Below are 15,222 nucleotides of genomic sequence, written 5' to 3'. Positions count from 1 at the left end.
GGGTAGGTTCCTTTATTACAGGACTTGTCGGTGCCTGTAACATTTGTGTTCGTTGTAAATCAGCAAGCGGGTAGCATGTGGCATTCCTCAAAGTCTGTTGACCCCAGATGCCCACTTTTATAGCGCATCCCTAGAACATACTGTGGGAGGTATCAACACCTTTTCCAAGCCTCGGTAGGTCAGCCAGATCACACCGGGGTCGAGTTATCCACATGACGTCTTGGAAGAAGCCCTGGATGGGGAGGCAGAAAACCTAGCTTTTAGTTTCGGCTCTGCGATTCCCTTTCCGTCTGAGCTGGGGCAGTTCTCGTCCCCTCTCCGGGGCTCGGTTTTACTTTCTATGTATGAGGGCCTTTGCACTGTTCTGTCAACACTTCAGACAGTTTAGATGCTGAATGGGGTAGAGCTTGCCCCGTGCAGACATCACTGCCGCCGCCACGGAGCCTCAGGGCTCCATCCTCCGCTGCCAGCCTGGCCTCTCCCGGGTGAGATTTCCATGACTCACTGGCAGTGCCGTCCAGGACTGGCGTGACCAAGGCCGTGATGCAGAGGGTAGAGCTTCGCTCCCCTGCTCTAGGCAGGTGTCCTCTTTCATCAGCTTCCTGGGGCCACAGGGCCGGGACCTGCCTCCGGCAGTGACAGAAGAGAGTCCCGGGAGGGCTGCGTTGAGGCTGCCTGGGGTGGCACCTCTGGAACGGGGGCCCCAAGCCCCCCGCCTCAGTTAGCATCTCCATTGCACAAGGCAGGAGACAGGGAGTCGGGCCTAAGCTCCAAGGCTGACTCGAGCTGCTCCCGTCAGGGGCGCCGTCACCCACCCCCTCCTCCCGCTGCCACCCTGCTGCCACCCTTGATCTCCCTCCTCACCTCCCCGCCCCTGAGACTCACTCCCCCTTTCCCGGTCCTTCCAGGAGGGGCTCCAACGTCTCCCTGACCCTGGACATGTGCACACCAGGCTGCAACGAGGAGGGCTTTGGCTATCTCATGTCCCCACGTGAGGAGTCAGCCCGCGAGTACCTGCTCAGCGCCTCCCGTGTCCTGCAGGCCGAGGAGCTTCACGAGAAGGCCCTGGACCCCTTCCTGCTGCAGGCAGAATTCTTTGTGAGTCCTCTTGTGCCAGTCGGCCCGCTGTGGGTAGACCTTTCTGCTCACGTCGATCACGCACCTCGCAAGGCAGTGGTGCAGGGTGCCCGGAACCCAGCATCTGGTAGATTTGTCATTTCCTCGTCATCTCTCCCACCGTCTTGGGCAAGCTGCTTCCCCTCAGAGCCTCAGTTTGCTCCTCTGGAAAATGGGGGGGGCAGAAATCATAGGAATGTTGCAAGGATGAAAGACATGGCTAATGTGTGCAGAGGGCTCAGCTGGGTGACTGGTGCTTGGTGGCATCACCAAGTCCTTACTGCCCAGTACTGTGCTTTGAAGGTCATAGAAAGCCTTCCTTCTGACTTCCTGCTTTCCTTCCCTTCTCCCTGCTGATGTCACCAAGCAGCGTTCGTCCTCTGACATCCCTCCAGTCACCTCCCCTCTAGAACCTCTGCAACAGCCTGGTCCAGCTGCCTCCTGTTGGATTTTGAGGGGCCTGATAAATGACATCCCTGCTTTACCTGCCTGAGAACTCAGCCGGTCATTAGCTAAGACATAGGAGATGACAGTATCCCCTTTGTTTTTGTTGAGAGAGGCGAAGTGTGAAATGGGGCTTTGGTGTGTAGTAATAGTGAGCTTCCTAATACTGACCCCTAGAATTTGCCAATTTTCTACCCGGTCCAGGCGGTGCACCCCTCACCCCATGGGGACCACCCCTATATTTCTTTCTCTGCAGGAGGGTTCCCAAAGGAGGAGGAAGGAAAGGGCTTGGGTCCAAAAGCCCATTTCTCGCTCAAACCTACCCATCTGGTAATGTGTCAGTGTGGGCAGGAATGGGAAAGAGGCCTTCAGTATTTGGGGACAGTCACTCCTGGGAGGGGCCAGAGGGATGGGGAAGCCATTGTGCCTCCCTCAGCTCTGCTGGTCCAGGCCACCTTGCCTCCTACCTGGCTGGATAGCTGTTTCCTCTGTGAAAACCCCTGTCACCCCCCGACCCACTGCTCCACATTCTCTAGGGCTGGGCATGGCCCATCTTACCCGCGTTGGGCCAGCCCAGCCTCCTTGTCCAGCCCTACGCCCCCACCCCCACGGGGACTGTCCACTTCAAACTGGACCACACCTCCCCGACCCCCGGGCCTCTCCTGCCATGCCTGTACTCACATCATCACCCCACTGGATGCTTCCAGAAAGCCTTCCTTAACCACCCGAGCCTCAGTTCCGCTCTGTGTCACCCACCATCACCTCCCCTTGAAGAAGGGGCTTGAATCCTCTCTGGTGTTTCCCGTTCTGTAGATCATTGTTGATTTTGCCCAGAGAGAAAAGAACACGGCCTGCACACTCACTCCATGGGCACTTTTGTACACGTTGGTTTTTGGTTTTGGTTGTTGTTGTCTTTTTTTTTTTGATTCTCACAATAACCCTAGAAAGTGAGTCTTTCTCGATACTTAAAGCTCATACTTACTATGTCCAAAAACCGTGGACACTGTGAAACTGTCTGTAGTCAGGCGCTGAGCAGCAGGGGCAGGTGGAAGGGGGAGTGAAGAAATCCGAGGCACTGGGGAGTCATTCCCGAGAACAGTAGGGAAGGGGCAGGAGCTGAACTTACAGGCCAGGAACTGTTTGGACAGGTGGAGGGGGGTGGGGCCAGTGCTCCCCACCAGCCGGGCTGGAAGGCATGCTGGGAGCTCAGAGCTGGAGCGGAAAGGAGAGGGGCATATCTGCAGGCCTGTAACTAGCAAGTGGATCACGGAGAACAACCCACGGGAAACAAAAACCAGATCCAAGTCAACCTCGCAGGCTAGGCGGAGAAGTGTGAACTTGGGGCTCTTGACACAGAGCACGACTGGGAGGTGCAAACATATCCTTGGGAGTTCAGAAGGAGGCTCCTTCCCTGGAGAATCGGGGAAATCTTCTTGGAGGAGATGACTTTTAAGGTGCACAGGACAGAGGATGGGGTGGATATTAACCACAAAGAGAGCACCACGACCTGAGTTCCTTAGGTGGGGATGCCCTAGGTGGGAGCAACGATTGGCTGCGGCGCAGGGAGTATGATTGGCCAGGACACTGGTTCTCTTGTGGTTCTTTGTTCAGCATCCGTTAATTGCGTATCTACTATGTGTCAGGCTGGCCCTTGATCAACTGTAATAACACCGTTTATTATATACTCACTACGTGCCAGGCGCTATTCTAAATGCGTTTTAGGTGCACTGACTCATTGAATAGTAAATGTTTACTGAAAAAGGCACGCACTCAAGCAGACGCCTGGACTAGAAGTTAGGGGCACACCCGTGCCTGGATTCAAACGTCTGTGAGAGCCAGCCCACCGCTGCTAACAGCCCCATGTCCTTTTCTTGCAGGAAATCCCCATGAACTTTGTGGACCCGAAGGAATATGACATCCCTGGGCTGGTGTGGAAGAACCGGTACAAAACTATCCTTCCCAGTGAGTACGCAGTGTCCGGGGAGGGGGTGAGTGAGGCAGCCTCGCCCCCACCAGGGTACCCCTCACCCTGAGAAGAGCTCAGCCCCAGAGCTGGGCCTTCAGGGTCACGAGGCGAAGGGAAGGAGGGCTAGAGGGTACCCAGTGAAGGGAGAATCTCCCTGCTCAGTTCTCTCCTTCACCCTTGGCCTGGCTATGCTTGGCTCTGGAAACCCAGAGAGAAAGACCGAAGGTCATAGCAGCTCCTAGATGGTGCGAGGTGACTGAAAGTTATTTTCACCCTCTTTCACTCTTCAGAGTGGGCAGGTTTTGAAGGGAGGAAGTTAAGACTCAGAGAGGTTAATTGGCTCATTCACAGTCACACAGCCAGGAAGTTTCAAACTGGGCCTCATTGACCCCAGAATTGGGCTTTTTTGTCTCCCTTGAGTTGAATTTGGTCTGATTGTGAATCCTCTAATGGGAAGAGCCACCCCACAAGGGAAAGAGCTGCCTGTCAGAGAGTGGTCTCTGACACTCTCTGACACTCTAGGTGTTCAAGTGAAGCTGCAGGGTCAGTCCCCTGGCAGGGCTGAGAAGGAGGTCCCCCTTTTGAGGGCAGTCAGACCAGGTGACCTGATGCTCCTCTGTCGGCCCTGGGGTTTCATTTTCAGATAACTCATCAAGCCCCTCTCTGCCTGTCACCCCTGCCAAGTTCAGGCCCCAGGCCCCCAGGGCTAGCTTAGGGGGTGACTTGTTGAAAGTGAATCCCCACCAGCCTACTCCAATCAGTGTGTGGAGTAACGAGACTTTAAAAAAGCAGTTTTGCCATCAGCATCTCCAACAGCATGTAAGATGTCATGACTTATTTTTAACTTTTAAAATATCGACTTGTGGTTGCTATGGTTACACAGTCTCTAGGTAGTTCCGGTTAAACAAAGCACCATTTAAGGCCAGGATGCTTTCTTCAGGGCTGCTCACCTCTTCCCTCATCCTGCAACCCTCCAGGCAAGCAGCCCTGAGCGGAGGGAGGGGTTCAGGTACCAAGAACCCAAGGCTTTGCTGGCCACTCACAGTGAGGGTGGGGGGAGGGGGGAGCCAGGCCAGCTGCCCAGCGGTCCCCCCTGGATTGCTGAGAGGCCTTGGGCCACTTCCACCGTGCTCTGAGCCTGCAGGGCCTGGAGCTCAACAGAGAATCCGCTGGGGCCGGCAAGAACTGACCCTGTGCCTCAGCCCGGGCGGGATCCGTGTGTGGTGGGGGGAGGGGGGGCGGGGGGGTGACAGAGGACGCACGCCAGGCTTGGCAGAGGCCGGTCAGATCCAGGACACCCTGAGGCTTGTTGTCTCATTCACTTGGCCCACGTTTCCTGAGCCCCTGCCCCAGGGCCTGAGAAATCAGGCATGAATGAGACACGGAGAGTTGACAGTCTAACGGGAGAAACAGATCCGCGGACAGTTAATTGTACAAAGTGACCCAGTAACCCAGCTGGCAGCACTGAGGACAAAATTCAGGGGAGCGCTTTCTGTCCGTTTGCCGCTGTGTCCCAGGCACTGAAATAATGCCTGACCCAGAGGAGACATCCTGCTCCTGTTTGGATGAGGGAGGGATGAGGGAGGGAGGGACGGAGGGAGAGGGAGGGAGGGAGGGAGGAAAAATCTCTCCTATCAGCTCTCCCCCTCCATCCTCACTGCCAAACGACTTTTTGGGGGTCAGGGCTTGTATGTTGCCCAATTGCAGGGGTGCCGTTTACATGGACTGCATTGCCACGGTGCCCGTGGAGGTGTGCCGGGCACTGGTCTCCTGGCTGCTCTCCCCTCCTGTCCGTCATCTACCGTTGTCACAGGGACGGTGCATAGTGGAAATGCAGTCATGTCATTCTCCTCCTTAAACCCGATCATTTTATAGTCGTCTGGCTTAGGTGCAGCCTTAGAAGCAAGGTTTGTAAGACCCTTTGTCCTGGGTTCCTCACCACCTCATGTCACCGTGCCCCACCTGGCCCTGTGCCCTGGCCTCGGACAGAATGGCGTTCCCGGCTCCTGCTCCTACGGGGCCTTCACACCCAGCCTGGCGGCCCTCAGACCACACGCTGCTGCCTGCCTGCCCGGCACTCAGGGGCAGGGACCATGTCTTGTTTGTCGAGGGGTCCCAACCCTCGGTGCCAGGCCCAGACGCGGTGTTCGTAGGGGCAGGTAGGACCATTACCGTTGCCACGGTGGCTCTTCAATGCCAGAGGCCCTGGTGTCTGGTCAAAGAGGGGGGTGCCCGCTTCTAGCAACTAATCTGAGCCGGCGCCGGTGAGCAGGGAGACGGCCCCTCAGCACTCCCTGCTCCTCCCTTCTGCTGGCCACCCAGAGCCTCCTTCACTGCCCCTCCCTCCTCCACCCCTAACCTCTCTGTTTCCCTCTCCACCAGCCCCCCCCCCCCCCAACATCACCTGCCAAGACCTCGGGCCGCGGTGCTGGGCTTGAAAGGGCTGGAGAATGGAGGCTTGTGAGCGTCCCCTCCTGTTTCTCCCACCAGGGTTGGGATCCTCTCCACCTGTTAACCTGCAGGGAAACTTGTCATAACAGCAGTGATTACAGCCATGTGCTGGGCTAAGTTACTGGTCTGAGGACGACTAGATACCATTCACTCCTTTTACCCTTTCAAGACGAGCAGGGCCGTGATGGACGGGATGCCTCCGGTTCACAGATGCGGCGCAGGGAAACTCAGGAAATGCGCCCGTTGGCGCTGCTAGCAAGTCACAGAGCCAGGACTTGAACCCCGCCCTCTGGCTCCCCTGTGCTGCCTCGGAGAGCCCCAGACGGGTGCTGGGTGTGCCTGTGGTTCAGCCCTCCCTACTCAGGAGAGAAACCGAAGCCCAGAGAAGGGCTAAGACAGTGAGTGGGTGACAGAGCCAGACGAGAAGCCGGGGCCCTGGGCCCCCGGCCGACTCCCTGCCCCCCTCACACAGCCTCCCCATCCCAGTCCTGGCCTCTGTGGGTTGACAGGATAGTCAGCTCAGGGAGGCCGTAGCTGGAACAAAACGGATTCTCTTCCAGGAAGGGGAGCAGGAGGTTGTGAGAGTCTATCGCTGTGGGATTTGACACGGGAATATTGGGAAAAAAGAAAAAACCCTCTGTGCACGTGTGCGTCTGCTGCGGAGACCCTACCTTTTCATGGCAGACCTGGAAGGCTTCACCCCTTCCATCCCTGGGCTCTCTCTTGGCTCTCTACCCCTAGATCTTAATAGCTCTTTAGAATAAAGTACTTGACAGTTTACCGTGCACTTTCACTGCTGTTTTCTCATTTATCTTCCCAATAACCCTAGAAAGTAGGCATCTCTACCCCCATATTACAGATAGGAAAATTGAGGCTTAGGAAGGATGTGTGCTTTTCTAGTGTACACAGCATGTCAGGGATAGTGTGTACCCAAAACTCTCAGCATGTCAGGGATAGTATGTACCCAAAACAGGGACAGGTGTGTCACCCCTGCCCACCAGGATGTGTCCTCTAGGTAATTTCTTTTCTTGACTTCGCTCTCTCCTCTCCGGAACATGAGACACAGTGAGCCCAGAGCAGCTTAAGGGACACAGGCAATGGGCAGGCATTGATGCTACAGAGGTAGAGACTCAGGGTCACGGAGACGGGCCAGTGTTTTGCTAGCGGGGAGGGGGAGGGGGATCTTGAGTCCCAAAAGAAATGTGGGTCCCCTGAAGGGGGTCAGATAAGGAGGGCCCTGCACCTGAGGGGTGCTGCCCCTGTCAAATCCCAGCCTCACTGTCTCTCCTCACCCCCCAGACCCCCACAGCAGAGTGTGTCTAACCTCACCAGACCCTGATGACCCTCTGAGTTCCTACATCAACGCCAACTACATCCGGGTACGTAGCCCCACCCCAGTGACCCCTCCCTGAAAGGGAGGCCCAAGCCAACAGGATCTGCCCTCCAGGCTTGTCCTTAAGCCGACGTGGCTCCTGCCAGCCCCCGGGAAGGGCCCACATGTGGGGACTGGGCCCAGGGAGCACTACGTCCGACCCTGACGGCCTGAACTTGGCTGGCCTCAGGGCTACGGTGGGGAGGAGAAGGCGTACATCGCCACGCAGGGGCCCATCGTCAGCACGGTCAGCGACTTCTGGCGCATGGTGTGGCAGGAGCACACGCCCATCATCGTCATGATCACCAACATCGAGGAGATGAATGAGGTAGGCCCCCCACACTGCCACCAGGCATCTGCTGCTCGTCGCCCTTTGCCAGGCATCTTGTTTCCACACTAATCCTTACAACAGTCTTGTGGGGTTGGTAGCGTTCACTCCGCTGCCAAGGTGAGGAAATGGGAGGCTGAGCAAGGTTAAGTCCAAGCCCTGCCCTCTCTGCCTCCAGTGCCTATGCTCTGAAACGGATCCGGCCTCCCTTTAACCCGGGGCCCACTTGGGCTGCTTCTTTACCCATAATAGCCCATTTAATTGAATACCCATTAGAATCCTTCAAAGTAGGTATTGCTTCCATTTTCCAGATGAGGAAACAGGCTCAAAAAAGGGAAATAACGTACAGGTTATGAAGCTGAGATTTGAAATGCTCTTGAACTACAAACCTGTTGTCTTTTTGTATCTGGCCCTGCTGGCTCTGGTGGGGCACTGGGGAAACCGGGTGGGGAACTGGGAGTGTATTGCAGCCTGGTCTGGGCCCCTGCAGAAGTGCACTGAGTATTGGCCGGAGGAGCAGGTGGTGTACGACGGCGTGGAGATCACCGTGCAGAAAGTCATCCACACCGAGGATTACCGGCTGCGACTCATCTCCCTCAGGGTGAGGCCATGGACTGGGCTGGGCTGGGAGGATGGGGGACAGAGCCGTGATGGGGGGCTCCACAGATAACAGAGTCCAAGAATCCACTGTAGCTGAAATCGACACCTGCGTCACTCTCAGGATAAGGAGGGATGAGGGAGAGGTGAATGGACTTGGCGGCCAGAGGCAGGACTAAATCTCAGTTGTATTTTATGCTCTTGGGCTCTCTCTCTCTCTCTGTCTACACTGCCATTCATAATGCCTTCCAACTCTACTTCAGATATGCTCAAGTCCAGGACTGCCTGGTTAAGAGATCTCCTAACAAGCTCCAGTCCTTAGAATTGAAGGTGCATTAGAACATTGAGATCCTGTAGTATGCAGTGTGTCCACCAGAGGGCGGGCACTCCTTGCTGCATTTGGGTTGCACCGGGAAGTCATGGTTACACAAAAAGGAAGACCTATAAAATATGAGCAATACAAAACAGCCCAAAAGAGTGAGGGGCAGTCTCCTCCCACCCTGAACTTGTGCTTCTTCCTGGCTCAGCATAATAGAAGAGATTGTTCCTTTGGAATTGGGATTAATGGGTTCTGTTTTTAAGAAATGATAAGACTCATGTTTGGAAAGGCAGAGCCCAAAGTAATAACCCCAGAGGCTGGGAGAGGTGAGCCAAGTACCAGGAAGCTGATACTTTATCCAGAAACAGCCAGAAGTCTACTGACACCGACAGCCAAAGGATCAAACTTGGGGCCTGACACTTGTTCCTCTGAGCTGCCCTCTCCCACTGGAGAAGGTGGAAGGCAGGGCATCGGGGAGCACTCAGCCCCCGGAGGGCAGTGCCCACCTGAGCAGCTCCAAGATACAGGCCTTGCTGGAGGACACAAAAGGTCCAGAAAGTGGGGGCAGAGGCTCTGGCCGCTGTCACAGCCAGATAACCTACAGGCTCAAGGAACCAGCTCTCTGCTTCCCCAGAAAGAGAGGCTGAGGTGAGGTGAGGGCTGCCGCGTTGTCACACTGCCATGGAGGGTATTTACATTTGTCCGTGTGCCCATGAGTCTTTGCATGTAGCCTCCCTAAGCCTGGTTCTGGGTTGGGCACTGGGAACACACACTATCCAAAGCCTGGACTCTCTCCTAAAAGACTACCCATAAGGGTAAGTACCAAGCTAGAGATGGGCAAGAACGTAGAAGGACACTGTATGTCAGGGTGTTCAGGAAGGGCTTCCTGGAAGTGGTGGTGCTGAATGGAGTTTGCAGGATGAGTAAGGGTGGACTTGGGGCAAACAAGTGAGAAAACATTCCAGGCAGAGAAAAAAGTGAAAAAGAAAGGCATGAAAGATAGAGTAGCTCTGTGTGTGTGTGTGTGTGTGTGTGTGTGTGTGTTTGTGTGTGTGTAGCAGAGGTTTTATGTACAAACCGTTCGGAGTGCAGAAGCACTTCAGATTGAGTACCGGTGTCCAGGGATAGGAGATGGCCCTGGAGGGCTAGATCCTGTACCATGTCTTATTTGCCAGACTGAAGACAAAGGAGAGTGGGCTTCTTCAGAGAGCAGCGAGAGCCACTGGGGGCTTCTGAGCAGAGAGCAGCGTGTCCAGATTCGCGCTGCACACAGATCGTGCTCGGCCACTGTGGAGACAGAGCAGCCAGGGAGGAGGGAGAGATGGTGGAGAGATGATAAAGAGCAAAGTGTAGGTGGAGCTGGTGGAGAGGAGAGAACAGTGACAAGACTTGCGGGGGGTGGGCAGGCGAAGCGTAGTGATGTGACAGGGACAGTCCCAAGGCTCCGGGTCATGGGACTGAGGGGTGACTGGGCTGTTTAAGATAAGGAACCAGAGGACAGGAGCGCACTGGACAGGGACTCTCTGCCTCTCTGGGATGATCCTGGACCAGTGAAGACCAGTGCCGATGTCACTGAGCGGCTTCCGCTACCAAGCTGGCTGTGGGTCTCTGTCTGGTGCCGCTGGGCAATATGAGCAGCACAGTGTAGATGGCGGAGGCCATGCCCCCCCCTCCCCCCGCGGTCCTCTCCACTGTGTTCTCACTGCTCCCACCCCATCTTCAGGCTGCTTCGGGGGCTCTAAGATTTCACATGTATCTGGGGTGGGTCTCTGTCTCCCGGACAGAGCGGGACTGAAGAGCGAGACCTGAAGCATTACTGGTTCACGTCCTGGCCCGACCAGAAGACCCCAGACCGGGCCCCCCCGCTCCTGCATCTGGTGCGGGAGGTGGAGGAGGCCGCCCAGCAGGAGGGGCCCCGCTGCGCCCCCATCGTGGTCCACTGCAGGTGGGTCCTCCCAGCCCCCCTGCTCCGGCAGGGCAGCCTCCCTGCTCCCCAGGCCACCCCACTCCTTACCCTCCCCCCGTGCCCTCTGCCCTCAGCGCAGGGATTGGGAGGACTGGCTGCTTCATCGCCACGAGCATCTGCTGCCAGCAGCTGCGGCAGGAGGGGGTTGTGGACATCCTTAAGACCACATGCCAGCTCCGTCAGGACAGGTCAGCCCACGCACAGGGGTGGGGGCACATGGGGAGAAACTGAGGCATGCACGGGTGAGGGGCAGGAGGACACGCGGCGCATGGACGGGGAGAGGAGGGGACAGATGGGGAGAGGAGCTGGATCCAGACAGCTGGGGGCTGGATGAGGAGGGGAAGGAAACCCAGCCGGTGAGCAAGATGACATGAGTGAGGGTGGTGGGGCACGTCACCTGTCCCTGCTATGTGTGCCAGAGCTGGACGGGACAGGAAGGAGCAGAGGGGCGTGGCTGGCAAGGGCTGACCCCTCCAGGCTACACAAAGACAAGGCCCCTCGCCAGCGATTGGTAGTCGGGGGTCTGGGGCCGCCCTCCCACAGCCCATCATCTCTCAACAATCCCATCTCTGCTGTGCATCTCTGCCCGCAGGGGCGGCATGATCCAGACATGTGAGCAATACCAGTTTGTGCACCATGTCATGAGCCTCTACGAGAAGCAGCTGTCACGCCAGTCCCCAGAGTGACTGCGCTCCTGCCCTGAGGTCCTCTGGGCACCACCCAACCTGAGTCTGGGCCCTCACCCAGGTCATATGCGGGGCCCTGCCTCAGGTCCCCGCCTGCCCCTGTCCCTGCCCCTCCTGCTTCCTTCTCTTCACTCTGCCCCTCCCTCCTCCGGCAGCCTTGGCCTGGCCCCTGCCCCCTCCAACATAGCTCTTCCTACTGTACATAGTGGGGACTGGGACAGGGTGGCAGAGGGATGTGCCAGGCCAGGCCTGGGGCCCCAGGGCCTGTCCCATGCCATGCAGACCTGGGGCCTCAGTTTTTAACGATAGTTCCATTGCTACTTGATCCAAAACGTTTCTGTGCCGCAAGCGTCCTGCTGTAGCGCGTCTGTCTGTCCGTCCATCTCTGCTGTCTGTACCGGACACTGTGTCTCCTCAGCCCGGGGAAAGGGGTGATGAGCTCCAGCCCCAAAGTAGCCCAGGCAGAGGTGCCTGCCTTGGGCCCCCACCCCCACTGCCCCCCCCCCGCCCCCAGCAGATTGCATTTTGCCCCAGTTACTGGGATCGGGATGGGGAGCGCCTGAGGAACTGGCCCAGAGATCTCAGCTGGGCGAGAGGTCTCTGGGTTGGGGTGGGTGGGGTATCACAGCCACGTGACTTCTTGCTGTCAGATGCCTTCAGGAGGCAGCGACCAGCCTGTGAGGCATTGAGGAAGCAGGGGACAGAGGGGAGCTGTGAACCCAGAGGATCTGGGCCCTGGTGGGGGTGGGAGAAGGGGGAGCTCTGAGGGTGGGTGGGGTCTGGGCCCCAGATCCGTGTGGAACACTCTTCTGTGTCACTGTGGGAAAGCCTTCCCAGAAGTCTCGCTGCGCGTAGCTCCGCGTGTGTCCCTGCGTCCGTGCGTGTGTTGAGAGCCCGTCAGCAGGGCATGCATGACTCTTGGCAACATGTGTTATCTTGGAGCCACGTGTTTTTATTGCTGACTTTAAATATTTATTCCACGGCAGACAGAGACATTTGGTGTCTTTTTATAATTTGCTCGTGGTCATTGAATAGAGCAATAAACAGAGCATTTTGAGCAAAACTAGTCTCCTGCGTCCATGTAATTGCCTCTCCCCTGCCTCCTTGTAACCTGGTCTTTGTGTACCCTCTACACACACACACACACACACACACACACACACACACCCTCAGCCTCCCTAGTGCCTGGTCTTTGTGTACCCTCTACACACACACACACACACACACACACACACACACACACAGAGGCACACCTTCAACCTCTCTAGTGCCCCCCTGTGGAGATTGGAAGTACAGACCAAATCCATTTGATTTTGGCAGGATTCCCTACACCCTCACCCCCAACCCGTCCAGAGACTTGGGCCACAAGGAGCCTCCAAGACAGGTATGGGAGGCTTCCAGAGAAGGCACAGTGTCTGGAGGGCCACCAGCTCGGACAGATGGGCCAGAGAGGCCAAGGCTAGGGCAGGGAGACTTTCAGGTCACACCCAGGCTCCTCCCTGTCGGCCAGCCCACTTATCCCTTGAGCCCTACAGGTCCCAACAGCAGCTGCAACCTGGATGTTTCCCTTAAAAGGCCTGGGCTGACAGTAGCCCGTCCCCCAGAGGGCCCAGGGACTCTGCCACAGGGCTCAGATCCTGAGCCTCCGGACACTCCTGCTGTGTTCTTACCCCTGCCCTCAGGGATGCAGCAAAAGTAGCTGTGACTGCTGCGGGCAGGTGGGGGTCACTCCGGGGCAGGGCTGCCGGCCGGCCAGTGAGTCCTTACATGGTACCAGAACCTTATGTGTGTGGGTAGCATGTCCAAGCATGCAGACAATAGGAGAGAACGGGGAGGGGCTGGGGTGCAGGGAGGGGGGGACACGCTCACCAGCCATCCTCCAACAGGGGGCTGGGCCCTGCTTCCCTCTCCCCAGGTTAGAAGGACTGAGCCACAGGAGCTGGAAGGGGGAGGGGAGCTAACGGGTCTGTCTCCTCCTCCAGGGTGGCCCTGTGAGGCCATTTAGCTGTGCGGGCACCACACACACAGCCCAACATGAACAGTGCCCCCTGGACGCATGCGAAGTGGCAGACTTCCTTGACTCTGTCCCCGCTGGACTGTGCACACGTGTACATACGTGTATGTGTGTGTGCGCGCGCACGCACACACACTACCCTAAGCCCCTCGGCCCAGAGAGGTCCCACCCACCAGCAGCGAGAACCAAAACCTTTGCCAAAAGGGAACAGGACAACTAAGCGTGGACCACCAGCCTCAGTGTCCTGCCCATGCGCCTGGCCCAGCATTTCCTCCGCCCTTGGCTCCAGCCTCACCGCGCCCCACCCCACCCCCCGCCCCTGCTCCCACTCCCCTCCCCCACCAAAGCCGCATGCCAATCTAGCCAGGGCAGCTGTGGAGGCTCAGTAAGGGATCACCCCCAAGGGGCCAGACATTTAAGGAACCAGTGACTCCACTGTTGGGCCAAAAGAAAGACACTTGCCAGCCTACAGCCCAGGCAGAGCTGCACCCCCAACGCCGTGGACACAGCACTCAAGGGTTAGGAGGGGCTGGTCTTGTAAAGGTGAGCCTCCCCTCTTTCCTCAAGAAGGGCGCGAACCTGCTACCTTCTGAGCCCAGAGCAGGACGGCCAGCTAATTGATGTGAGTTTGCTCCTTGGTGAGGGGTCCCAGGTAGAAACGACAGGTGAGTTGTCCCACAGAGCAAACTTCATTTGCAGCAAACGAGATTGTGGGGGAAAATCTTCCAGAGTCGTGACTCCCTGAACAAGGGTGAGTGGGTTTCTTTTATTTAGGATTGGGATGAACGTTTAGCCTTGTTGTCATATGTAGAGCCGAGCATGAGCTCACGCATGCTCCTATACGTACATTGTGTGTTATGTAAATGAGGCCGAGGCTCGTTGGTGGAGGTTTTCGTATTATGAAGAGGTAAAGGTAACTGTCGATCACTCCATGGTCTACCTGGGCAGGCAAGAGTCAGGGTAGGGAAGGTGCTAAGCGTAGTAAACTGGTCTGTGGTCGGGGCCGCCAGAGCTCCTCTCCAGGCACTTGTTACTGCTGAAGGGTGGTGTCGGTTTCCATCACGGGATATTTGCCCCTCAGGTCTTTTGCCTGAGTTAAGAGATAAGCTGGAAAGAAGAGCTTAAGGAAAAATGTGGGAAAAGCAGGTGAGCTAAGTAAATGTCAGCTCTTGGGGTCTAGTCTCAGAACTCAGAGGTGGAAACAGGCCAGGCAGGGAGGATGGGGGGAGGTAACGTCTAGCCACGAACGGCCTGCTCAGAACAAGGCCCTTTGCAGAAGGGCAGTGGCCTGGGAGTCAAGAGGCCGGGATTTCAGGCTGAGTGACCTTGGACAGGTAATTTCTCGCAGACGTCAGTTTCCTCATACACGAAGTGTGGGTGGAAAATGGCCATGCTGGTTACATAAAAATGGTAGGAACATCCTTTCTTTGAGCTACCGTGTAGCTGTAAGAATGAGGAAAGCTCTCATGAACTGATATGGAAAGATCTCCAAGATGGATTAAAGGAAGAAGAAAGGGCTGAATAGTGTGTAGGATAGGCTACCTGAAGCCTGAAGACGGGACGAGAACAAAAACATACTTGTTGCTGCATGAAGGAGCCCCAGAAGGAGCCGAGAGATCACAATGGTCCATGTTGGGGGAGGGCCGGGAGCTGCGGGCCCAGGAGGGAGCCTCTTCACATAGATGTTTATGTTGTTTTACTTATTAACTATAAGATTGAATTACTGATTTTGTTTCAAGTATCTGAAATAAAACCTCAGGCTCTGTCATTACCAAGCCACAAGTGCAAGCAGGGCTATGGAAACATGCTATCATCTATCCGTTAGCCTTTCACCAAGGCCAGGGGTCCCCAGGGCACAGGAGGAAAATCCACAGCTTCCTTCTAAGGCCCACTGTAGTTGGCTTAGTCAGGAAGTTCCTTCTTAGGTCTGACTTCAGTCCCCCCTGGGGAATAGCTAACGCTG

General features: G+C 56.5%; 1 protein-coding gene across 4 annotated transcripts in view; it reads left to right on the top strand.

The window, feature by feature from the left end:
- The window catches only part of PTPN5 (protein tyrosine phosphatase non-receptor type 5), a 57,420-nt gene extending 45,411 nt beyond the window's left edge, over positions 1-12,009 (top strand). For 3 of the 4 annotated variants that reach the window (XM_039236800.1, XM_039236801.1, XM_039236799.1), the window contains 8 exons: positions 909-1,098; positions 3,438-3,522; positions 7,277-7,356; positions 7,540-7,677; positions 8,168-8,278; positions 10,378-10,538; positions 10,634-10,747; positions 11,152-12,008. In XM_039236800.1, coding sequence (XP_039092731.1) covers positions 909-1,098; positions 3,438-3,522; positions 7,277-7,356; positions 7,540-7,677; positions 8,168-8,278; positions 10,378-10,538; positions 10,634-10,747; positions 11,152-11,245 — 973 coding nt within the window. In that variant the 3' untranslated portion in view covers positions 11,246-12,008. Of the gene's footprint in view, positions 1-908; positions 1,099-3,437; positions 3,523-7,276; positions 7,357-7,539; positions 7,678-8,167; positions 8,279-10,377; positions 10,539-10,633; positions 10,748-11,151 lie in introns of all 4 variants that reach the window. The other variant, XM_039236798.1, reaches the window with a different exon arrangement.
- Positions 12,010-15,222: the final 3,213 nt, after the last annotated feature.

The sequence above is a fragment of the Hyaena hyaena genome, unplaced genomic scaffold, assembly GCF_003009895.1.
Source record: "Hyaena hyaena isolate Hyena2069 unplaced genomic scaffold, ASM300989v1 scaffold_116, whole genome shotgun sequence".
Taxonomy (NCBI): domain Eukaryota; kingdom Metazoa; phylum Chordata; class Mammalia; order Carnivora; family Hyaenidae; genus Hyaena; species Hyaena hyaena.
This window is presented reverse-complemented; position numbering and strand designations above follow the sequence as displayed.